Source organism: Cricetulus griseus, chromosome 6, assembly GCF_003668045.3.
Source record: "Cricetulus griseus strain 17A/GY chromosome 6, alternate assembly CriGri-PICRH-1.0, whole genome shotgun sequence".
NCBI lineage: Eukaryota > Metazoa > Chordata > Mammalia > Rodentia > Cricetidae > Cricetulus > Cricetulus griseus.
The window spans coordinates 144,647,134-144,672,524 of NC_048599.1; the positions used below are offsets into that span (position 1 = coordinate 144,647,134).

Genomic DNA, 25,391 nt, shown 5'->3' on the forward strand with positions numbered 1-25,391 from the left:
GGCTCCTGAGCACGATGGTGGGGTGTGAGCATGGATGGGAAGCTGTCTATCAGTATTTGTGAGAGAAAAGCAAGTTATGAGAGTGTTATGAATGGGGCTCAGTGACCGGGAGAGCTCACTGCTCTTCAGAGGAACCAGGTTTGATTCCCAGCACCCACACCAGGCAGCTCACAACCACCTGTAACTCCAGTTCAGGGGTCTGATGCCTCTGGCCTCCAGGGGCACCTGCATGCACATGGTGTATGGAAACTTTCACAGGCACACATACATTCATATAAATAAAAAAGCAAAGCTAGGCTGGGTTTATTGGCGCACACCTTTAATCCTAGCACTTGGGAGGCAGAGACCTGTAGATCTCTGTGAGTTCAAGGCCAGCCTGATCTACATGACAAGTTCTAGGACAGCCAGTGAAACACAGTGAGACCCTGCCTCAAAACAAAACAAAACACACACACACACACACACACACACACACACACACACACACACACACACAAAACAAAATCCTCCAAAAACTAAACATTTAAAAAAAATTATATGTTAGGTCAGGTGTGGTAGGTAGTACATACCCTTAATCCCAATACTCAGGGAGGCAGAGGCAGAAAGATCTCTGGGAGTTCCAGGTCAGCGAGGGCTACATAGGGAGACCTTGTCTCGAAATCAAATGAAAACTCTGTGTGTGTGTGCACATCTGCCCTGCCCACCGGCACAGCTCACAGAGTTATTCATGCCCACAATGACCAGTGTCTTTCTTCCTCTCGAATCAGAATGAATGCTCACTTCCTTGCAGGGAGCTGGTGTGATGGTCCCCAGTGTGGTGCAGTGGTCCCTGGTGGGCTGGGCTGAGGAACCTCTGGAAAGAGGTAGAGAGCTTGAGAGCTCCTGGGCCAGATGAGCACCAAGGCTCTTACCTGCAGCTTCAAGGACAAAGGCTTCTGGTTCAAAAGCCGTTGATACTGAATAAGCCAGTAATTTTCCTGCTTGGTTTCACTCTTGGCTTCTAATTCCACCTGCCAAGAACAGAAGTCAGCACCATTAGCTTTCAGTCAGGAAATAGATGTCTCCAACTGAGCCCCTCTGAGCTTGCATGGGTTTCTCATCCATCCACCTGCTCTCCCTGCTTTAAGACACAGGGCAAAGACAGGAAGCACAGCTGTGCCCAACAGCTGCAGGGAATGAGCGTGGGAAGGGCAATGGGCTGTCTAATGCCACATATGTGGCAAGGGCAGCCCTGTTCCTGGCCTCCTGCACTGGGTCCCACACTCCGCTACTAGCTCTGAGAGTGACCCCTTTTGGTCTGTTTGTGGTAAGCAAAGACTTTTTTTTTGTTTGTTTGTTTTTTGTTTTTTCCAGACAGGGTTTCTCTGTGTAGCTTTGGAGGCTGTCCTGGCACTCTGCTCTGGAGACCAGGCTGGCCTCGAACTCAGAGATCCGCCTGCCTCTGCCTCCTGAGTATTGGAATTAAAGGCGTGCTCCACCAACGACCGGCGGGAAGCAAAGTCTTGTGCAGCCATTTCTGTCCCCAGGAGCAGGCCTGATCTTGATGCTAGGCAGGTGGCTACAGGTCTTCAGGAGAAGGGCCGTATTGCTGGACAAGGCTGACACCAATGGCAGTGAGGTCTTTACTCTGCCACTTGGGAAATGTTTGGAACGGGTTTTTCTGGGTGGGCGCTATCCCAGTGCCATTCTTTTCTCCCAACTCCATGACAGTGAGAGATCTGTATTTGGCCCAGGGTCACATCAAGATCTGGACAAGTCTATCTTGCTCTAGACTGTGTGTTCTGGACAGATGCTGTGCAGGCATCTCTCAGCTGCTTGGCATCTGACTGTCTTTGGTGGTCCCTCCTGAGAGGGCCAAGAACTACACTTTTCTTTATTTAATTGGTATATCACATTAATTTATTGTGCCTGTACCTCCCTACCCTCACCACACACACACACACACACACACACACACACACACACACAGAGAGAGAGGTCAGAGGACAACTTGTGCGAGTTGGTTCTCTCCTTCCACCATGTGTGTCGCCAGTTAGGACTCAGGTCGTCAGGCTTGGCAACAGCGCTCTGATCCCTGCTCAGCATCTCACTGCCCCTTTCCCCCTTTTTTCTCTGTACTGTATTCTTTGGCAATAGGATACTGCTATGTCCCAGGCTGGCCTGGGAACATATGGAACTCATGCTCTTCCTCCACTCTGCCAGGCAACATTTTCCTTCGTGTCCGTGGTCTTGACTGTCTGTTATCTAGTGCTCCCTCCCTAAGACGTGTGGCTCCTGGGTGGGCTGAGGGTAGGGACACCGCTCACACACTAGTGGGACATCCTGGGGAACGGGGTCACTTCGGATGGGTGCGAAACACATCGCCTGGGGTGTGTGCCCTGTGGGAGCTGGTCTCACTCTTCTCAACTGGTCTAGGATGGACATTTGGGACATTCACAAGATAGGAGCGATTCCACCTTTTCAGCCTGGCTGGTGGGCCTAGCCTTGGTCCTTAGTGTGGGAACCAAACTGTCTGGAGTGATGTCTGTAAGTGGGGCTCAGCCAACCTGATATACACTAGAGTAAAAGGCAGAGGTCACATGGAAGGCCTGGGCCACTCCTGTCCTAGAGAGAATTCAGCCCTGCCCTCAAATCTTCAGGACACAGGGAGCACTATGCACAGAGGCTAAGAAACTGGTGGCATGTCCATTCCTTTCTGCTCTTGACTCTGGGTGTGCATGACAGCTGACTCTAGCTTGGCTGCTGATTCCCCACAGGGGTAGACTATAACCTGGGTGGTGAAAGAAAATAAACTCCCTGTGACAATACATAAGGAACTAAAACAAACTGAGCACATAACAAACTAAAAGTTGCCAAGTGACACTTTTCTTTGGTACCTTAAGTTCCCCTTTGATGAGTGAGCACCTACTACTGGAATAACAAGTGTTTCAAAAGCACAGTCAGCATGCCCGAGGGACACACACCCGAGTGACCCACACACGCTCAGGAAGCCCAAGAGCATACCAGGATGTCATGGAGTTCTTCTTCTCGCTGCTTCTTTTCTTTGAGTAGTTGCTGGAGCAGGTTGCTGAGTGCCCAGCGCTGCTCTGAGACCATCTCCTGCAACACAGGGTCAGACCTGAGGCCACTGTGGTCTCTTGCAGTGGTCCCCACAATACAGCTAGGCATGGCCGGGGAGCCCCACTAACTGAATCCAGGGCTCTGACTAACGCCTCTAGGACGAGTTGAAGGACAGAATCCAGAGGCACCTCTATTCTTGCATGCTACCCACTTACTCCCAAGTCCTCAACTCCCTCCTCTGTGGGCTTCAAGCCAGGCATGGGACCCTCATGATGATGACAATGGAGGGTGAGAAACGCCAAATAAAAGGAATGACAAGCTGTGGGTCTTGCCTGACCACAGCACGTGGGTGGAAGTAAATGGCAAGAAGGTTGATATGGAACCTGAACAATGAGGAAGAGGGTAGCACATACAGATAAAGAGGGGGGCACCATAAACAGATGAGGAGGCTGCCCCACAGGGAGACACATGCCAACAGTCATGTGTTTGTGGTCACAATTTATCTTCTTGTTCTTGGAAACCCCATGGAGGTCCCAACAGTGATAGCCCTGTGACTCAAATGGACATAGACAAACAGTGGTGGCAGTTTCTCTGTGCAGCCCAGTTCCTCGTCTGTGAAAACCATCAGAGGCTCACCAAGAACCTGTCTGACGGGCTGATGACACAGGCTAGCCATGAACAACGGCTTCTACCTTAGAGAAGGCTGAAAGAGGGGCCCAGTGGGGATAATGACATATCTTGAGCCACCTATCCATCTGGAGCAGTGGTACTCTCAATACTGGAAGGTTGTGGGTCAACATAGACTCCTCTCCTGGGCACAGACAATGACAGATGGAAACTGCTTGGAAGCCTGGCATGGGCGTGTGTTCACATGCCACCTACCTTGTCCCTGTGTGCACCTGGGGAGACTGAGGTTTAGGGAAGGGAGAAGGGCACCCCTTTTCTCCATGTGCCAAGGCTGTATGGCCAGGCTATGTGTGAGCCACAGCCAGGTCCCAGTGTCCAGTCCAATCCGTGCTGCCCTCTGGGGTCTGTGAGCGGGACAACCAGGCCAGAACCAAAGCCAGCTTCTGCTCACATGCTCTTGGGACACCAGGACTCCCCCATCAGGGAATATCAGCCCAGAGATTAGGACCTGAAGCCCACCTGACCACACAGCCACCAGCCCAGAGAAGGGAATGCGGAGATGGTGATGGTGTCCACGAGGCCTGGCAATGAAGCCCTCCTTCCTCTGACCCTCCTGCCCAGCACAAAGCTACCTGTGATCCTGGACCATGTTGGTTCTATTGGGGCTGGACCTTCCCTCTGTCTTCTGGGGAAGCCCATGCCTGGGCCTGAGCAGCAGCTGCGCTGAGGTTGGGCGTGGGGTAAGGGTTGTCTGGCTGGGAGCCTCACATACCTGAAGCGCCTCTGTGTCCAGGGACTTCCTCTTTAACTCCAGCTGTGTCAGCTGCAGTAACTCAGTTTCTATTAGCCTAATCTAAACAGAAGATGAGACAGGGGCGTTGATTCACAATCACCATGGTTCCCTTATGTACTGCTGCCTGGCCAAGTACGGACTCAGAAACATTTGTCAGGAGGCTGGGTAGCCCTGGACAAAGTGGAGCTTGTGGGCCTTGAGACCTCACTAAAGGGGTAGAAACAAGCTGCCTTCCATGGCTCTGGGTGGCCTGGAACATGGACATACATGTTTTGGTCAACACCACTGACCAGGAGCCCAGCACAGGGCTCATCTCAGAGTGGGCACTGGCTGAGATGGAAAGGGGCTTCCTTCCTGGTCACCATGGGGTCCTTTATCTGTGGACTGTGGGATTATCATGCTTCTTCCATGGAGCCGTCAAGGGGACCAAGGGGTAACAAAAATGATTCAGTAATGAGCTGCAGGTATTTACTGATCACCTACTGTGTGCTGCCTGGGCTGCAGCAGCATTATTTCACTAGTATTCTGGCCGTTGGGGTGTATTATTGCCTTCATTACAAGGGCCAGGAAACTGACACAGAGCAGTTAAGTGAGAGAACATTTACCTGGGACATCCCAGCTTGGGGTCTGAAGTGGAACAGGGTCATTTAGAAGCCAGTGACTTCTCTAACCCCTGCCAGCCAATGACCCTGTAGCCTCTTCCAACCTGAGTCCCTGACCCCACCAACCCCTGGTCAGAGGAATGAGCTTCATGTCTGGCAATGTGGGATTGAAATTAAAGAAAGAGATTAAAAAAAAGAAAAGTTGGTTTAGGTCAAACAAGAAAAGAAAAGAAAGAAAAAGACCATGCAAAAATGTGAGATTCGGTGTGTGAACACAAAGCGATGTGTGTTCCCATAGCCTGGCAGCTTGCAGCGCCCCTGGCCCCAGCCCCACAAGGTCCAGCAGGGGTCCTACCCAAGGCCAATCCACAGGTCAGTAGTGGAGACTGGATGGGGGGGTGCCCTCCTCCTACCAGGCCAGGGTTCTTCCTCAGCAGATCATAGGTCCTGGCTGCCCACTCATGTGGGAAGCCATTGTTCAGTCACTTTAAGCTGTGGGAGCACTGGAGTTTGAGATGGCCAGTTCCCCAAAGAGTCATGTTAGGGTTGCCCATGTATCATGGAAACACACACTGTATTTGTCCAGCAGGCTCTGGCCAGGCTCTGGGATGAGACCATCTCCAGGGCTGTTTAAGGCACAAGCCAACAGCCCCATTGTTGGTTGCTATGGAAAAGAAGGTCTTCTAAGTGGAGGTCTATGTGAGCTGGCCAGCCATGAGACTTAATGACTGTGGCCCTGAAGAGCCAGGTCTGCACGTGGGAGCAGGACCGGTGGCCCAGCCACACCCACCTGGTTCCTGATCTGCCGATGCGCCAGGTCCTTCTTCACCTGGAGAGCCTCGAATGCAGCCTTCTGCATCACACTCTGCAAGAGACCACACACAGACCACTGGGCTGAGGCTGCACTCCCTGGCTCTTCCAAGAGTGCACACCAGCCACAGGGAGCAGCACCTGCCTACAAACACCTTGGTGTGATTTTATGCTTCTGGGGAGACAGAAAAATAACTCTTCTCTTTTTCCTTTTGATGCAAAACTAAAATTGGTTTTGAATCCTGACTCAATCATACTGCCTCAACCTCCTAAGTGGTGGAATTACAAGCATATATTACCACACCTGGTTGGAGAAGTAACTTTTTCCTTTTTGTGTTTTTCGAGACAGGGTTTCTCTATGTGGCCCTGGCAGTCCTAGAACTCACTCTGTATCCCAGTTTGGCCTTGAATTCAGAGATCTGCCTACCTCTGCGTCCTAAGTGCTGGGATTACAGGAGTGTACCACCACTGCCCAGCTGAGAAGTAATTTTTTATTTTATTGGGGAGGGGCAGATGGTGCTACTAAAGGTTCTGGGGTCAAAGAGCAGGTTTGCATTTGTGTGACTCCACTGAGAAAGCTCAGGTTAACAGTGGTGTACAGGACGGAAGGATGGCCCCAAATGCGGAGGTACAGAAGGCTGTACCAAAAAATGGATGCAGCCGGGCGCTGGTGGCGCACGCCTTTAAGCCCAGCACTCGGGAGGCAGAGGCAGGCAGAGGCAGGCAGAGCTCTGTGAGTTCGAGACCAGCTTGGTCTATAAGAGCTAGTTCCAGGACAGCCTCCAAAGCCACAGAGAAACCCTGACTCAAAAAAACCAAAAAAAGAAAAAAATATATATATATACATAGTTTATATATGTGTATTTATGAATGAAAGGCATGGGAACAGAGGGGACAAGAGGGTAATGAGGGTGAACATAAGTGAGGAACTTGGCGTACCTGTATCAGCCGTGACAGAGCCCACTGTTCCCATGTTAATTAGGGCTGCCACCAGGCTTTCCATGTCCCACACTATGCACTCAGTTTCCATCTGTCTTTTCTGTTTTACTTTTTTTATTTTTGAGACAGGGCCTCCTTATGTCTCCCTGACTATTCTAGAACTCACTATGTACACCAGGCCCCAAACTCATAGATCTGCCTGTCTCTGCCTCCCCAGTGGGATTAAAGGGGTGCACTAGTACACCAGACTCTCTTTATTATTATTATTTAAAGATTTATTTATTTATTATGTATACAGTGTTCTGCCTACATGTATGCCTGCAGGTCAGAGAGGCACAGATCTCATCACAGATGCTTGTGAGCCACCATGTGGTTTCTGGGAATTGAACTCAGGACCTCTGGAAGAGCAGGCAGTGCTCTTAACCCCTGAGCCATCTCTCCACATCTCTCCAGCCCCTTATTATTATTTTTGAGGTGAGGTGGTCTCATGTACCCCAGGCTGGTCTCAAACTCCCTATGTAGCTAGGAACTTCTGATCCTCCTATATCCACATGACAGGATGGCAGATGTATGCCACCACCCGGTTTCCTGAAGTGCTGGGATAGAACCTTGGTCTTTGGACATGCTAGGAATCTCTACCCACTGAGCCAAAGTCCAGCCCCAAATGCTGCATTCCTATAACAGATGATGGCATGTCTGCTTCTGTTGCCCATTTCACAGATGAGGTCCTGCTTGTGACAGGTGCCACGTCTACCCAGATCCCTTGCCTCTCCTTAACCAGAGGCAGGTGCCCTCCCTGAGAAACAGGGAACCCGCAGACAAGTCCCACAGACAGTCAACACAGAGTTAGGAAGGGAAGTGGACAAGATGGCTGAGCAGGTCTGGGATGATACAAATACAAAGAAAAAGGCTAAAGGATCATAGCAGGGCCCTGGTTTGATCCATTTCAGGCTCTGCCTGGCATCTTCTGAGCCTCAGACAAAGGCAGTGGGTGAGAGCAACAGTGTGCATGCGGAAGCAGAGACAGAGGCCCTGCCCAGCTCCCTGAGCAGGATCAGTCACCTCTGGGCACAAAGTCCTTAGGTTGAACTCCCTATCAGGGTGGGATGCGTGTCCCCAGGGAGGGGGAAAGGACCAGAGGGCTATGCCTGGAGGCTCAGGCTCCCATGTCTCCAAGGTCATAAGGTCCCTGGGTCCTACAGGAGGTTGGTTGTAGTCAGGCCCTGGGCAAGAGCTCACCTCCTGAAGGATGTGGCTGATGGCTTTGCTCTGATCCATCTGCTGCCATGACAGAATCTGCTGGAACCGCTGGTCCATTTCAGCCATGCTGTCAGAAAAACAGCACAGTCACTCACTGAGTACTTCTTGAGCACCCGCTGTGAGCTGGGCACCTTGGAGGGGACCGAGATAAACAAACAATCACTCAACATTACTGACAGGACATGTGTAGTCTCACGGACATCAGGGAGGGTGGCACAGCTCCAAGTTGGCAGATAATCACCCAGGTCCCCTACTGGATCTCTTTCACAACACCCCCTGAAGTAGATGCTTGGCTCCTGCCCAGCTACTGCCCTGATGAGCTACTCAGCCTCTGGAATGTTCCTTCAAGCATTTCCACTCTGGCTGTACTCTGTGTTCAACCCTACAACAAGGTTGGTGACTGGCACAGAACCTGAAACCTCAGGATTCCCAAGCAACAAGACGTTAGCTTTAGGTTTCTTTCACATTAACTTTAAAATTTTTTTGGTGTTTTTAAAAAGATTTATTTTTATGTTTATGGGTATTTTGCCTGCATATATGTAAGTGCACTGCATGTGTGCAGTGCCCACAGAGATCAGAAGACAGCATCAGGTCCCTGAGAACTGGAGGCATCATGTGTGTTTTGCAAACTGCACTCTGGTCCTCTACAAGAGCAGCCAGTACTTTAACAGCTGAGCCACCTCTCTAGCAGGGTGTGTGTGTATGTGTGTGTTCTGAGACATGTAGCTCAAGTGGGTGTTGAGTTCACTATGTAGTTTACCCTTGCACTCCTGATCTTCCTGGCTCTACTCAATAAGTGCTAGTACAAGCGTGTGCCACCATGCCTGGCAAAGATTTGAATTTCTTGTTTGTTTTGTTTTGTTGTGACCACGCCCCCCTCAGAACCTCAGCTTTGATGGGGGGGGGGCGGATAATAGTTCCACAGACAGATCAGCACCTGGCACAGAGAGGTAGATGATTGCCCTCACTTCAACACTGCCTAATCCTGCCTCATGAGTCTAGACAGGAAAACCCAGAGGTTGGCCATCACCTGTCCTGATAACACTGCCAAGGCTGGGATGGCCTAGGGAGTTCAGGGTCCTGCTCTCACTCCAGTCTTGGATGCCCAGCTGACCCCCTCAGGGCCCTCACCTGGGAACACACGCTCTTCCTTACCTTACCTGGAACAGGCCTGCTGGACCAGGCTCTGCCTCTGAGACTCATAGGCCATCTGAATGAGCCGGCTCTTACAGCTCTCAGTCAGCATCTGCTGCATGGCGGCTGCGGAGAGAAAAGGCTGTGAGCTGCTGAGAAGAGGTGGCTGCTCTCGGGGGTCCCTGCGTAAGGACTGGCCCAGAGAGCTTACCTGCTTACTGCTGGAAGGTCGGTCATTCTTAAAAAGTCCCCCTCCCCTTCCTTCCTTGACAGTATTGCTAAGTAGCCCAGACTGGCCTTGAACTCTCGATCCTCCTGCCCCAGCACCCTGAGTTCTGTGACTGCAAATGAGCACCAGCACCCAGCCTTAAAAAATCTATACTGGGGCTGGAGAGATGGCTTAGAGGTTAAGAGCACTGACTGCTCTTCCAGAGGTCCTGAGTTCAATTCCCAGCAACCACATGGTGGCTCACAACCATCTGTAATATGATCTGGTGCCCTTTTCTGGCATGCACTGTATACATAATAAATAAATAAATCTTTAAAAAAAATTATAAAAGTCTTAAGGGGATGTGTGTGGCTCAGTAGTGATGTGCTTGCCTAGCCTGTCCAATCAAAGTAATAGCCACCGGGTTTGAAAGGCTGAAACCACAAAGCCCTGGCCGCTGGTCCCTTTAACAGAGCTGTCAGTGAGTTAACCCCTCTGTAGGTATGGTGAGCATGTGAGTCTGGCACACAGAAAGCCCCTCCATGACAAATGCCCTTCCCCAGCCCGTGGCTGCAAGTTCTCCGTGCTGGGCTGGATCGGGTCTCATTGGTACGGACCTTGTGGAGCTCAGGGCCAACTGGGAAGGGGAAGAGTGGCCAGGTGAGGCTGACCCCGGCTCTCAGTGGCAGAAGCCAGTGCAGTAAGGTTTGTGACATGCTCAGGAATGACACCATCAGTGTGGTAGGTGGGTAACTGTAGGTTCCTCATTCTACAGACAGGAAACTTCAGACTCAGAATCCAAGCTTGCCTCCATGACAGACTTGGCTGTCCTTCCTCAGGGTGGACACTCGGTACCCTCCCCCTGAGACGGAGAGGGAATGGTCTACTCATAATGTCTACCTGTCCACAAAACCTCACCTTTCCCACCCTACAACTCACCGGCGATCTCACGTTGCCTCAGGTTCTCTGTCTCCTCCTGCGTTATGGACATCAACTGTTCCATTCTTATTCTAGAAAGAAATAAAGAAGCACAAAACTCAAACCCATCCATTCATTCCAACAAGAATCTTAACAGATAAACTCTACCTCCTCCAGGAAGCCTGCCCTGATATGCCAATCCATGCTGCATGCCCACAGTATCACACACATCTCCCGGGGAGTTAACCTTGAGCCTTGGCTTTACAGAAGATAATTATTCTTTAGGACAGTGGACCAACGTTAGGAGCCAGTTCTATGAACAAACGGGAAGATGCCTCACAACCCGGGTCACTGAAGGACACTGTCAGACAATGGGGCACCTTCCTGCACTGCGAGAGGAATGTAGACAGACAGCAGGTCTGTGAGAAGTCAGAGTCTCACCTGAATGCCCTTTGCATATTTACCTCAAAAAACAGTTCACTTACAGTGCGAAAGGGGGCATCAGCCTAAGAACAGCCTCGTTCTGATGCAGGGTCTCTCTACGATGCAGCCCTGGCCTCTGCATTCTGAGCAGGTTTTAAAAAATATCATTTTGTGTGTATAGGTCTTTTACCTTACATGTGTATCTGTGTTTCACATTCATGCCTAGTGTCCACAGAGGCCACAAGAGGCTGTCAGATCCCCTGGACCTGGAGTTATAGATGGTTGTGAGCTGCTGTGTGGGTGCTGGGGATTGAACTCGGTTCCTCTGGAAGAGCAGCTAGTGCTTATAACTGCTGAGCCATTCTTCCAGCCCCCTGCAAACAAGGTCTTGGGCACAGAACTACACCCATGACACTAAGAAAAAGATTTAAAGGTAACTTCACATACACACAGTGCATGCTGTGTGTGCTTTTTTGCATTCAATTGCAATCAGCACCCTGCATGTTCCTGTGTGGGACTGGTTCAAAGGCATGGATCCTCTGAGAGGCTCTACCTGCTGCCACCTGGACGGGGCTGTCCTCTGGGCCTGGCCTAGCGCAACTCCAGACATGGTCTGACACTAAGGGCTGAATGGGTGTGCCACCGTTACCACTCAGCTGTGCCTCAGCAGCCACAGGTGGACTGGGCAGGACAGACCCAGGGAGCACTCTGAAGATGCTCCTGTGTGGGGAGGGCTGAGATGGCTGGGAGAGGTGTCCCGGACAGCTCAGATGTACTGCTACTGTGGGGACCCAGAAGGATCATGAAAGAGTCACAGAGACATCTCAGGGAGGGTGCCAGCCCCTCCCACCATCATTTATCTTTTGCTTCTCTTTCTTTCCTTTCTTTAATTTTCTTTTTCTTTTATGGACAGGCCTCACTATGTAGCCTAGGCTAGCCTGGGACTTCCTATGTAGACCAGGTTGGTCTTGAGCTTGTGATCCTCCTGAGGGCTAGGATTACGACATGCACCACCACACTAATTGTGTGTGTACATGTATTGTCTTTGGAGGCCAATGCTGAGTGTCCTCCTCTGTCCTTCTCTACCTGACTTTTTGGGACAAGGTTTCTCACTGACCCTAAAGCTCACTGGTCTCACCAGGCTGGCTGGCCAGAGGGTCTTAGAGATTCCTGTTTTTACCCTGTGCCCTGCAATTACAGGATGCACTCCATGCTTGGGTTTTAGGCAGATGCTAAGGATGGTATGAACTCAGGCCCTCATGCCTGTGTGAGAAGCTCTTCACTGAGCCATCTCTCAGTCCCTTTCTGGTAAGAGTACTCATTACCCAGTAGAAGCTGGCCTTGAACTCCTGATCCTTCTGAACCCCTACTTTACTTCCCTAATGCTAGAATGACAGCTACATGCCAAGCCTGACCTATTATTTCTTTGACAACAAATGCGGTATGCCTCAAAGTAGCCAACTTGGTAAATACCCAAGACAAAGAAAAAACAAGGGCCACTACCTGGAGTTTCTGTCTATCGCAGACGTTCAGCATGAACCCTGGGGATGGGTCCCTTTGCTTTCCACATGCAAACATCTGAAGAGCTATGCTGAGTCCATTCTGCTTAATGCTGCCTAGTACAGCAATGGAGGGATGCAGCCAGTCCTGTGTATCTGTGGGTTCTCTGTTTGTAGATTCAACCAATAATACTTGGAAAAAATCTGTGTCTCTACTGGCATGAGCATATTTCCCCTGTATCTCCTAAGCAATGGGGCAGGGTTGCTATTTGCATAGCATCTTCATTACATTTGGTATCACAAAGCATGTAGAGCAGATGGAAAAATGTGTGAGGCTGCAGGCCAGTGGTTCTTAACCTTCCTAATGCTGTGACCCTTTAACACAGTTCTTCATGTTATGGTGACACCCAACAAAATTATTTTCGCTGCTACTTCATAGCTGTAATTTTGCTACTGTAACAAATAAAAAGTAAATACCTGTGTTTTCTAATGGTCTAAGGTGACCTCTGTGAAAAGGTCAATTAATTCCTTGTTGTGACCCACATGTTGAGAACCACTGTTCTGGGCAAATATTTCACTGTATTTGAGGGACCTGGGCAGCTGTGGTTTGGGGGCCAAAAGTATCACATTCTTTTTATTTCTACAAATGTGGATTTTAAAAATTTTATTCATTTATTTTTGGTTTGGGACAGGGTCTCTCTATGTGGCCCTGGGCGTTCAGGTACTCACTTTGTAGACCAAGCTGGGCTTGAACTCTCAGAGATCTGATTGCCTCTCTTAGAGCTGGGAATAAAAGCATGTGCAACCATACCTGGACTAAATGTGAATTTTAAAAAATTGTTTGATAGCTAAAATACAGATGGGCATTATAGATCCATCTTCCTTCTTTCATATTTCTCAGTTTTTCTCAAGGGTGTACATATTTTAAAGAACTAAAAGATCCCTAACTAGATGCTAAGAGGTGGCTCTCCTAGACAGTACAAGCAAGGAGTCTATGGCTCCCTTTCCCCAGAGTGGTGAGCTCCCAGGGAACCTTCTCCAGACATGTGGTCCTAGAAGCTCACTTACCTCTCATTCTCCAATGACTTAAGGATCTCAGAGGTCTTCTTCTGCCTGTGGGAAGAAGCAGGGAAGCTGTGAGCACCAGCAATGCTGCTTCCAACCAAGCTGCCAACCTCATCACACTGGCTGAGTCCACCACCCAGGAGCTCTGTTCTTGGGCTGGGAAGCCTTCTAAGGCTCTCCTATGACAGGATAGTGAAAGTACTTCTTAGGAGACAGGATAAGGTGGCATACACCTTTAATCCCAGCACTCGGGACGCAGAGGCCAGCGGATCTCTGTGAGTTTGAAGCCAGCTTGGTCTACTGAGTGAGTTCTAGGACAGCCAGGACTACACAGAGAAATAATAAATAATAAAAAATAATAAAGAGTGTGGGAACACACAGTGCCTGGCATAGAAGCACCAGCCCAGTATCTCTTTCCTGCATGCATTCACTTTGTCACTGAAGACGACTGAAGAACAAGGACCCAAGGCCTGGAAGAAAGAAGCCTGGGGCTAGTGGGGCATTCAGCTACAGCCAGTTCCTAGAGTCTTCCTGGGGTGGACCCCTAACTAGATGTTTTCAGACATGAGAGCTCTACTGGGCTCCTTCCTCTCCAACCCTATCAGGAACCGCTCTTGGTAGTAGTAGTTTGTTACCTATAGGGTGAGTGGCTGCCCTCAGGCAACAGGCTACTTGGAAACCAAATGCTGAAGGCTGTGGTTTTTACCTGCTAATATGTAAAAGGGAAATGGGGGGGTGGGTGGTGGTAAGCGCAATCAACAGTCCTGTGACAGAAGCCAATTCTGTAATCCCCAGGATAGGTTTTCTGCAAATCAAAGCAACTGAAATGTCTTTCTTGGATCCTAGCACAGGAATGCTTGGGCAGGGGTGAAGACTGTGAGAAAAGACCCTCTGTCCCTGGCCCTCAAAGGGTATTCTGGGGACTGGCCAGGACTGACCTCTGATTGTCCTGCAGGAGTCTCTGGATGCGGCTGGCGATGCTCTGCTCGGTTCGCTTCAGCTGCTCCTGCAGCTGCTGCCGTTCTGCATCCAGACAGCGCTGGCGCTCACTCAGGCCCTGCTCTAGCCGTGTCTGCTCCTGCAGTAGGGGAGGCACAGGAACCCCAGGTGTAGGCACAGTTGGGGTTTTGACTGGAGGAAGGAGAGGTGAGTTCCTAGCTCACTTTGTACAAGTCCTTTGTGACCTTGGGCTGGTCCCTCCCTCCCCACTAGGCCCTTGAGAGTCCATTGTGCCCAAGGAGGCTGGCCAGGGTATCTAGTCAGGGCCTCCATTCCTGTTTCCAGGGGATGGTGGGGCAGCTTAATCCCCTGCTTTAACACTTCCTCAGAGCTGGGCAAAAATCCCAGCACTTGGGAGGCAGAGGGAGGTGGATCTCTGTGAGTTCGAGATTAGCCTGGTCTACAAGAGCGAGTTCCAGGACAGCCTCCAAAGCCTCAGAGAAACCCTGTCTGGAACCCCCCACTCCCCTCCAAAAAAACCCCATTTCTTGGGGACCTACACCACCAGGAGGCCAGACTTGGGGCCCAGGCCACACACCTGCTTTACTGACTGCAGGATCTCATCCTTGTGACTGTGGCGCTGCTGAAGCAGCTCAGCGTGCTCTCGCTGCCCGAGGTCCAGGCGCCGCTCAAACTCCAGCTTCTCCAGCATCTTCTGCTCCTGTGGGGACAAGATGCCTGCCCGTGTCTACAGCAGAGCCAGGAGGAAACTGCCCCTCAACTCTCTGAGGAGCTGCCCATACTCCAGAACAAAAGTGGCAGGGAAGCCCTTACCTTTCGCTTCTCATAGCTGGAGAACCGGTTCTGGGGGGGAGAAAGCCAGAGGTGAGGAGAGGGACGTAGCCATGGTTCCCACTATATACCCCGATCCACCCAGCCTGCTTCTCTGGGATGAGGAGATGGAAGGGTGAAAACTGACACAGGGACCTGGGGGGCGCCAGCATGAGAAATACTGTATGCTTCTCACACATGCACGCAGGCATGCAGCAATAGTAAATAATTTTTAAAAGTGCAAAGGCCATCCTTAGCTACATATTAAAAAATAAAAAACAAGTAAGATAAAATGAAAATCGAAGAGTGAGTGGGGACAGTTCCCAAGGTGCTGCTGCTGGTGGGGAAAGGGACGTGATTTGTTCAAGGGACGGCGGAGACCTGGACACCTGATGTGGTGACAGCTGTGGTAGTTGGGTCTGTGGTTCCGAATGGAGGAATCTTTAGTTACAGTTCTGAACAACTTCTTAGGCCAGCGGCTCAGTACCTGCACAGACACGCCCACGCTGGCTGTTCATCTTACCTGCCATTCAGCCTCTTCCCTGGACAATCTGTTTATGGGTCCATCGGGGCTGTCCTGGGAGTTCTCAGCTCCATCTTGCTCCAGGACTGGCAGCAGGTACTGAGAAGGCGGGTAGTACTCCAGTCCTGACTCTATGGATGGGGAAGGGGCGCAGGCTGGTCAGGAACACCCCAGCTGCTCGCTCCTGCCCCCTTCACTCTCCTCTCCCCCCCACTGCAGCTGCCTTGCTGGCTCAGTCCATTCCCATCTTCCAAGGCTGGGCCTCACCTCTGTATAATAATTACTGCTCAACGTCAGGCCTGGTGACATGGCCTTGTAATCCCAACTACTCAGAAAGTGGGGTGACTGCAAGTTCTAAGTCTTCCAGGGGTATAGAGTAACTGAGTCTGAGCAAGGCCCGTCTCCAAATGAAAACCAGAAAAAGGGCTGGGCTGCACGGAGTGGTGGCGCCCCTGCCGAGCGTGCGTGAGGTCCAATCCCCTCGGGAGGGAAATAGATGATGCCATATATTTGACTTCTGTAGTCAGTGTATGCAAATTTATTTATGCTTTATTTTTATGCTTGCTGTTTACATAAACATTAGAGAATCTTAAAGCATTCCTTTGGTATTGAGAATCTCAGTAGGTAGCGCAGGCTGGCCTCAAATTCACAATCTTCCTACTTCTGTTAACCCAGGTATTAAAATTAGAGGTGTATACTACTCTACCCAGAAAAAAATTTTTTTTCCTTTATTTTAGCAGCCTGGAACTGAAGCCAGAGCCTTGTTTATACTAGCAAGTGCTCTACCACAGCCTGAAGAACATTTAAAGGTGACCACATCCTTACAGCCAGGGGCAGTGCTGGCCCGGAAAGTGGTGACTGCCAGGCAGAAGCACACTTCCTCTGTGCCTGGCCTCTCTCCCTCTACTCTCTGGCAGAGACTCTCCTAGCTCGCTGTATGCAGTTTGCTCTTCCAGTGCTGCGGGTATGAAACAGTTCATTCATTCTCCAGCTGCTGGATGCTGCAGGGGAACAGTGCTTTTGTGAGCATCTGTGGACAACATAGCTTCTCCTTCTGTTGGGCAAACACCTAGTCAGGGAACTAACTGAGTTGTAGACCTGAATGTTCAGTTCGGACAGACACCAACAACATACAAAGATGGGGAGGGAGAGGGAGAGGGAGAGGGAGAGGGAGAGAGAGACAGGGTCTTGCTACATAGCTCAGGCTAACCTTGACCTCATTACGTAACCCAGGCTGGTCCAGGACTGACTCTGACCTCCCTGTGTCCAAGCACTCAGTACCACACCCAGCTATATTTGGAATTTACTGATTTGGAGACGGCTGGCCTCCTGCCACACTATATGCCTGCTTCTACTCTGGAGCACTAGGATTACGGGTCTGTGCTATTACACACATTATGCGGGGCTGTGGCTTCATGTTTAACAGCCAGCACACAGCAGCTGAGCTCTCCCCCGGCCTCTCTTGATCAGGATCATCAGGAGATCATTTTTCCCTGCAGCTCCAGGCCAGCGGATCTGGGATCATTGGAAAGCTCACCCTAAAGCTCACTATGCAATGAGTCATGAATAATTCAGATGACTGAGGCTTGCTCTGAGAACACAGGTGACAGGAACCATGTTGACAGGTGACAACAGCCCAAAGATGCTTCCTTCTGGTGCCCAGGTCACAAGGGTGTCCCCAGGGGCCTGCCTAGCTGGTTGTCCTCCTTACTTCAGTTACTTCTATGTGCTCTTTGTGAAACCAGACCTCCTGCTGGACCCCGACCCCTGCACTTTTCTTCCTTGGCCTTCAGCACTCCAGCCATACTGGCCCTCTCCACAGTACCTCAGGTCTCTTAACACTTGCTTCCTCTGATAGAAACACACTGTCCCCTGTCCTGGCCCTAGCTCCCTGTCAGGTGTCAGTCATGTTGCTTTCTCGGATGGGCTCCCCAGCCCTAACCTAAGCCAGATGCCTGACTCTAACCTTTCCTAAGCTCAGCCTGGGTGTTTAAGTCCCTGTGATCAATCCTTCATTGTACCTGTTGCCCTCACTGGACCCTGACCTCTGACCAGGCAGTCTGTACCTGCTGGTCTCTGCTGTCTCCAGCCTGGTGGCAGGGGATGGCCAAGAGAATTGGGGGAAGAGCAGGGGTGTCCCACCTTTACCTTTGCAAAGGAACTGCTGCACGGCCGCAGTGCCAGCACCACACACCTCTGGCGGAGGGTAGACCATGGACAAGGCATCAAGGCTCAGCGTCTGTGGACAAGGGAACTCCCTTTACTGTGTATACCACTTCACCCCCAGCACAATTCGAAGTCACTTGGTTTCATTATTGGTGCTGAGTGTCTCTCCTGCCTACACAGGGAGCAATGCCCAATATGGTGGCTAAAGTCACATGTGGCCATTTACATTTCTTGAATTGTGTGTGCATGCTTAGGTGTACATTTATGTGTGTGTGTGTGTGTGTGTGTGTGTGTGTGTGTATGTGTGTAGAGCCAGGTTTCATTAGGAACCATTCACTTTGCTTTTCGAGATAATCTCTCACTGGCCTGGAACTTGGTAAGCTGGCTAGGTTAGCTGGCTAGCAAGGCCCAGGGACCTGCTGTCTCTATTCCTGCAGGGTTGGGATTGCAGGTGCCTGGCTCTAGGGACTGAGCTCAGGTCCTTTACAAGCACTTTCCCCACTGAGTCATCACCCCAGCCCCATTTGTTTTTCCTTAAGATCTTGTTATGTGGTCCAGGTTGCACTGGAACCTGTGATCCTCCTGCCTCCTTCCAAGTGTCAAGATTACAGGTGCACACTGTCACAAGCAGTCTTCATTTCAGTTTTAATTAGTTCAGGTCACCATGGCTATGTGGACATGTCAGCTTGGTAGCTACCAGTTCTTGGGGGCCACCCAGATGACAGCATTTCTGTTACCTGCAGGGGGAGTGTGTCTCTTGAGGGACACTCAGCCTGGTTTTAAACCCCAGCACAGCACAGTCAGTCAGCTGCGCATCCTAACCAGGTATTTAGCTGGGCCAGGCTGTAACTTCCTCAGTGTCACAGGAGTGCAGTATCCCTGATTTGACGGGATGTGTGGCAGGTGACAGGAGACAGCATTTGAACGGAGCTGGCATATAATGTTGACAATGCCTGTTCTGTTACTCTGATAAAAGGTCTGACCAGGGGTCAAGATGCTCCCAAGAGTTTTTAAAGGAACAGCTGGGAAATGAGTTCCACCTAAACTTCTGCTGCAGAGCTGGGGCTCAAGAATGCTAAACAAGTGCTCCACCACTGAGCCACATCCTTGGTCCCTAGGGCTCTTAGTATCTTAGGGTAGATAGCTTCAGGACCAGGAACATGCTCTGAGCTATGCTGATATATCTGGCAACTGCAAAGCACAAGAGACTATTTACCTGTGGATTAATAAAGGTTCAATAACACTATTTAGTGCCTTTGTGGCACCAACCACATTCCAAATGCTCAAGAGACGTATGTGGCCACTGAACTGGGCAGCAGTCAGGAGAAACTCCCGTTATTGGAGAACAATCTCCTGAGAGTCACAGAGAATGGAGCTGACTGAGCACACACTGTTTCGCCACCGTGTGAGGGGCATCAGACACAGATGTGCTGGCTGTGCTCAACTGTTACCTCCCCAGACACCTCTGTTCTATAGTATAGCTTGACAGAGGTGATTCACCAAAAAACTAGGGAATTCTGGGATGCTCAGCCAGGCTGTCACCACTGTGATAGGTATCCAGACACTGAACTTTACAAAGGTGGATGGCCATGAGGGATGTTCCAGAGGATATGATGTCTATCTATGACCAGCTGTGTGGCCTTTGAGGAGTCCAATAAACTAGTTTGTGCCCCATTTCCTTCATCGGTGAAGTCATAACAGGACATGCCTTACGGGGGTTCTGTGTGGGTTCAGGAGCTAACACAGGTCCAGCTGGTAGAGTGAAGTCCTGGGTTCAAGACCTGGCACCACACAAACTGGGTGTACTGGTGCAAAACTGTACTCTTAGTAGGTGGAGGCAGGAGGATGAAAAGTTCGAGGCCATTCTCGGCTGCACAGTAAATTCAAGGCCAGCCTGGACTTTTGAGACTTTATCTCAAAAAACAAACAAAAATATCAGAGGAGCTGACAAGCCACCCTGTCATAACCAAGAGCCCCATTGTCCTGGAGTGGTCCTCCTGGTGCTGGCACCTGTGATGGGCTGAGCTGAAGTTTTAACCCCTGGACTCCAGAATGTGACTACACTTAAAGCCAGATGGACCCTAGCTCAATCCGACTGGTGTCCTTTAAGAAAGAGGGGGTTTGACATGACACACAGGGACAGAGGATGGACACAGGAAGGACAGGCCACCTGAAGAGAGGAGCCTTAAAAGGAACCAACCCTGTCAACACTGGGGTCTTGGATTCTCACCCAGGCTGTGAGGACACAAACTCCTTTGGTGTGGGGAGCTTCCTTCTTCATCCTGAGATGACTCGCATGGGGTGCCAGGACACTCTTACCCTCGTCAACCTGGGCTTTGATGAGGTGCAGTCTCCACACTGAAGCCCAGGTCTGCACATGGCTCCCGCCCCACTCCCAGCTTTCTGGGCTCCAGGTACAGCGATTTCTGGCCTCATTACTTCCTGTCCATAACCCATTCTATTTTGCTTACTGCCTCTCTCCGTCCTGCTCTCTCCACTGGACGCCCCCATTTCCATGGCTATGTCTCAAATCTCATTCTTCTTCAAAGCCTGGCTTTGAGGCTACAGAGTGGGGACACTTCTGGATTCATCTGCCCCTTTTCACTTTGGACTTACGCCCTCCCAACTCCATGACAGCAGCAAAGTCACACTACACGACATGCGTTCACAGTCAGTCCCTCTGACACCGGAGAGAACGCCCCACTTACCTCCAGGGTCCGCACGTGAGCCAGCATCTGCGGCAGTCTCCGAACTTCGTTTTCACTGATGTCGAGGGTACGCAGGCTTCGCAGCTCTCCCAGGGTGTCGGGAAGTTCCTTCAGCCTGTTGTCTGCAGGGACCCCGGTGGCAAACTCAGTGCCCCAAAGCTTCTGCTGCCTCCTGATGCCATGGGATGTGGGGCTGGGAGGCTCTGCCACTGCTTCTCGGCTGAGCAACTCAGGACACCCCTACTTGCCATCAGCCACATGTGGGCCTCTGTGCTGAGAGGCGGGGCAGCAAGAGTAAGATGAAGAGCCCGGCCAAAGCCAGGCGAGTCCTCTTTGAAGGATGAGGACTCTACACTGGTACTCGGGCTAGTCACCACCTCACTGCAGGCCACGGCTCCGAGTCTCACTTTCCTCATGTTAACCTGCCTCATGGACTTATCGGGCCAGCCACATCCACGGGGCCAACACTACTGAGTGTCCCAAGCCACCAGGAGCCGCTGCCTCTTTCTGCCCTGCCTGTTGTTAGTGTACTCTCTTCCCATCCCTTAGCTCCCCAGTCACTACGGTCTGCCTTCTGCCCCAAAGTCTCTGATTCTGTGGGTCAGGGCTCTTTAGACACACTGTCTCCAGTTCATGATCAGAGACAGAACACACTGAACTAGCTGGGGTCAGTCTGGCTCATGGCATCACCCTCACACTCGGTGGCTCCCAAGAGAGCACCCTGTGGATGCTGGAAGGACAAGAGTTGGCCCCATCCTGTACTGCTGACATGGACTGGGCTTTGTGGCACCCACCTTTCACACTGAGGGTCTGGAGCTGAAGCAGGTTCCCAATAGAGCGTGGGAGATGTGTCAGTTGATTCCTTTCCACATTCAACACCTGAGAGAGAAAGTGGTGACATGAGGAGACACAGGACAACAGCGGCTGTCTGCACGCTCAGCCCTGTACCACCCAGGCACTGAATATACCTGCCTTTATTTCTTCCTACAGCCCTGAGAGGGAGGCATAGGTTGTTATGGCCCCATCTAAGATATGAGTAAACTGAGGCTTACAGAGGTTAAGTCACGTGTCTAAGAGAGCTAGGACAAGCCCTTGGACACATTCCTACTTGAGGCTTTACCATCTATAAAACTGCAGAATGCCCAGGAATTGCATGAACCAATGTGGAGGCAGAAAGGTTGTCAGGGGCTCAGTGAGGCAGTGAAGGTTAGGATATGGTTATCTACAGTTGAGCAATGGGGAGGTATAGCTCAGGGCTAGCCCCAAATAAAGCACTCAGCCAGTGCAGGGGCAGACAAAGCACCAGGGAGCCAGGAGAGTACAGAATTTTTCCTTTTAAAATAATATATAAAAACTTATGCACCGCCGGGCGTTGGTGGCGCACGCCTTTAATCCCAGCACTCGGGAGGCAGAGGCAGGAGGATCTCTGTGAGTTCGAGACCAGCCTGGTCTACAAGAGCAAGTTCCAGGACAGCCTCCAAAGCCACAGAAACCTTGTCTCAAAAAACCAAAAACCAAAAACCAAAACAAAAACTTATGCACCTCCTGTATGCAGTGCCTGTGGAAGCCAGAAGAGGGCACCAGGTCCCCTGAAACTGGAGTTATAGACAGCTGTGAGCTACCACGTAGGTGCTGGGAACCTAATGGGGATCCTATTCAAGAGTAGCCAGTGCTCCTAACCACTGAGGCATCTCTACAGCCCCTGGAATCTGTTTTGAAGATGGACACCCACTGGGTGTTTGTTTTTTGTGGGGAACAGTTAAAGCTGTGAAGCCATGAAATACCATGAAGTACATGCCAAGTCCCGGTAGAGAGCCTCTCCCAGCCAGGCAGCAATGGTGAAGGCAGCACCAATGCCGAGTGCAGCCTGGGTCCACTGGTGGCAGCACGTCAGAATGTCCCACCATTATAGAAGTTTGTCCTACCGCCTTACCTGCAAGGCTGTCAGCTGCCCCATGTCATCAGGAAGGGCTGTCAGCTGGTTGTCATGGAGATCCAGAACCTACAGAACAAACATGTCTGTCAGGCCCCAGAATCCCAGGCTCCAGAGTAGCTGGAGATGACAAGGCTACCTCATACCCAGGTGATAGCATGGCAACTGCGGTAGGAACTGAAGAGAGCTCACAACAGCCTATAACTCCCATTCCAGGAGATCTAATGCCCTCTTCTGGCTTGCTTAGGCATTGCACGCGTGTGGTGCACATAATACATATAGGCAAACAATCATATACATAAAATAAATCTCTTAAAAGCACTGAGCAATACGTGTGGTGGCACACTTTTAATTCCAGGGCTCAGGTGATAGAGGGAGACAGATCTCTGAGTGTGAGGCAACACTGGACTATACAGCCAGTTCTAGGCAAGCTAGGACTGCATAGCAAGACCACATCTAAAAAAAAAAAGAATCACCATGTAACAAAGCTAATCCAACCCCACCTGGAGAGTGTGCAGGATTTAGTCTTCACTCTAGTGTAGGACCCACCCTTACAAGTTCACCTTCACATTGAACAACCTTGGGCTGACACTGCAACTCTATATCCTCTACCACATTCTGGAGGGGTCCACAGTCAGGAGGGAGACCACCCAGGTCACTGCAAATGCAAATGCAATGCCCTCTCTGGATGTCCCTCCTGTTCCCCTTGTTAGAGCCAGCATGTCCATCCTTTTTGCTGACCTGGCTTGAGTTAAGACCAGCTGGAGTGGAAACCTTATAGGGCAGGTGCTGGGGCTGGTTTTCTTTACCAACACCACCCAAGAATGCTTAGAAAAAACATGCTGTTCAGACGCCACAGTGACCATCCTGTGAGGACCATCTGGCACATTTTAACAGAGAAGACCCAAAGAGTGTGTGGAGGCTTGGCTACCACCTGGAGCACCAGAGTCCTCAATGCCTAGAGAGGGCCCAGTACCTTGATGGTGGCAAGGCTCAAGAGGCTGCAGGACTTGGGAAGCAGGGAGGTGAGATGGTTTGTATGCACGATCAACACCTGTGAGAGAAAGAAGAGAGAAATGCCAGGTTCCAGGAGAGCAGCAGGCAGGGCAGGCTATGGGTGAGGGAAGTGGCTTGCTTGGCTCTGTGCATGGGGCGGCCATGCCGTGTTCCATGTATCTTTGCTCAGCCAGACCCACAATGGGGAGGCTGTCAGAATCATGGTACTTCTGAACCTGACACAGATGGCTGCAAGGCCCCATGACTGTGGAGAAAGGGAGTTTGGGGGTCTGATTCTACCTTCCATTCTGAGAAGAGATCAGCTATCAAGATCTTAGCATTTCCTGGCTCTAATAGTTTCTGGAAAATAAAGTAATAAAGTACCTTTCTCCAAGGGCTGCCATGATAATTAGCAAGCCACCTAGTCAAATAGTGTTTATTTAGCCCAGGCTATCATGTGGTCTGCTACTCACACTGTGTTAACCATGGCTATTTTTGTTAGATATTAACTCCTGCTTTGATATTTCAAAAGAATTTCACTACACTATTGGCAGAGAACTGGTTTTACCATTCTGTGTCCAGATCTGATGATGTGCACATACCCACCTGTATGCAAAGTCTGGAATGATCTTCTGAAAATGCTTTCATGCCCTTTTAACTCAGGGGTGGGGCGGCCAGAATGCACTGAGTGTCCTTTCTATTAACGACACTGGGGGAGGTAGTAACTGTACCGTACGGCTGGTGGACTCCTCTCTCTACCACTCATTTGGTTCACACAACACCAAGAGACAGCTATGAATGTCTTCTTCTTTCCAAGATGAAGAAACTGGGTTCTAGACTGGAGATGGCTCAGCAGTTAAGAGCACTGACTGCTCTTCCAGGGCATCTAGGTTTGATTTCCAGAGTCTACATGGCGGCTCACAACAATCTATAGCGCCAGTTCCAGGGACTCTGATGGGCTTCTGGCCTCCCCGGGCAACACACACGCATGTGATGCAAATATATATCCAAGCAAAATACACAAAAAATACTAACAGTTAATAAAAGAAACAGAGGTGTTGGCATGTAAGGAAGCTATCTAAATCACAAAGCTAGTGAAAGCCAGGGCCACAAGCAGCCCAGAGTAGTCCAACCCCAGAGCCTTCTCTCCTAATTGTGACAACTTCTACTGTAGGTCAATAGGGTGAGGGCTAGAGGGAAGGAAGGTGGCCATGTGAGGACCATGGCTCTCTGAGTTCCATGTGGTTCCCCCAAGCAGACACACAGTGAGTAGTTTTCTGAAAGACTCTGCTCACCTTTTTCTGCAGAACTTTGCACGTTGAGAAAACCCCAAACGGAATCTAAGACAAGACAAAGAGGGGTCAGAGCTGCTCATTTGCTGACTGTCTCACCTGCTCATCAGTGGCACTGGTGTTGAGGTGACTGAGGACAGTAAGCCACTGACCTGGGAATAGTGCTTAGCTATGGGAGGGCTGGGGAGGAATGGAGGAACTGGCAATCAGCTGCTGGCCCACCCTAGCCTATCTACTCTGTGGTATCAGAAACTGTCAGGGGGCAGTGTCCTCTCCCCCAGCACTCCAGGAATCTGTAGTGTATCTTCCCTTCTTCCCATGGTACTGGGGATTGAACCTAGGGCATCTTGCATGCTTGACAAACTCTACCACTGAGTTGGGTTCTTTTTTGTTTTTTGAGATAAGGGTTTCTCTGTGTAGCTTTGGAGCCTGTCCTGGAACTTACTCTATAGACCAGGCTGGTCTTGAACTCACAGAGATCTGCCTGTGTCTATCTCCCAAGTGCTGGGATTAAAGCTGTGCACCATCACTGCCTGGCTCTATCACTGATTTTTATCCTCTAGATTTCCCCTCCTGCCTTTCTCCAAGGTTCTACTATGTAGCCCAGGCCGACCTCAGACTCATGATCCTCCCTGCCTCCTGAATGGAATGCAGGAAATAAAGAT

At 50.6% G+C, this 25,391-nt stretch overlaps 1 protein-coding gene across 2 annotated transcripts in view; it reads right to left on the reverse strand.

The window, feature by feature from the left end:
- Positions 1-25,391, reverse strand: part of Lrsam1 (leucine rich repeat and sterile alpha motif containing 1) — a 33,251-nt gene that overhangs the window by 4,059 nt on the left and 3,801 nt on the right. For both annotated transcript variants that reach the window (XM_027423772.2, XM_027423773.2), the window contains exons 5-22: positions 24,730-24,774; positions 23,415-23,492; positions 22,439-22,507; positions 21,300-21,384; positions 20,506-20,627; positions 17,780-17,870; positions 15,632-15,762; positions 15,112-15,141; positions 14,876-14,998; positions 14,277-14,416; positions 13,342-13,386; positions 10,373-10,443; positions 9,252-9,351; positions 8,071-8,158; positions 5,873-5,947; positions 4,460-4,540; positions 3,004-3,099; positions 912-1,010 (exon numbers count right to left, since the gene is read on the reverse strand). In XM_027423772.2, the coding sequence (XP_027279573.1) occupies positions 912-1,010; positions 3,004-3,099; positions 4,460-4,540; positions 5,873-5,947; positions 8,071-8,158; positions 9,252-9,351; positions 10,373-10,443; positions 13,342-13,386; positions 14,277-14,416; positions 14,876-14,998; positions 15,112-15,141; positions 15,632-15,762; positions 17,780-17,870; positions 20,506-20,627; positions 21,300-21,384; positions 22,439-22,507; positions 23,415-23,492; positions 24,730-24,774 (1,569 nt within the window). The remainder of the gene's footprint in view (positions 1-911; positions 1,011-3,003; positions 3,100-4,459; positions 4,541-5,872; positions 5,948-8,070; positions 8,159-9,251; positions 9,352-10,372; positions 10,444-13,341; positions 13,387-14,276; positions 14,417-14,875; positions 14,999-15,111; positions 15,142-15,631; positions 15,763-17,779; positions 17,871-20,505; positions 20,628-21,299; positions 21,385-22,438; positions 22,508-23,414; positions 23,493-24,729; positions 24,775-25,391) is intronic.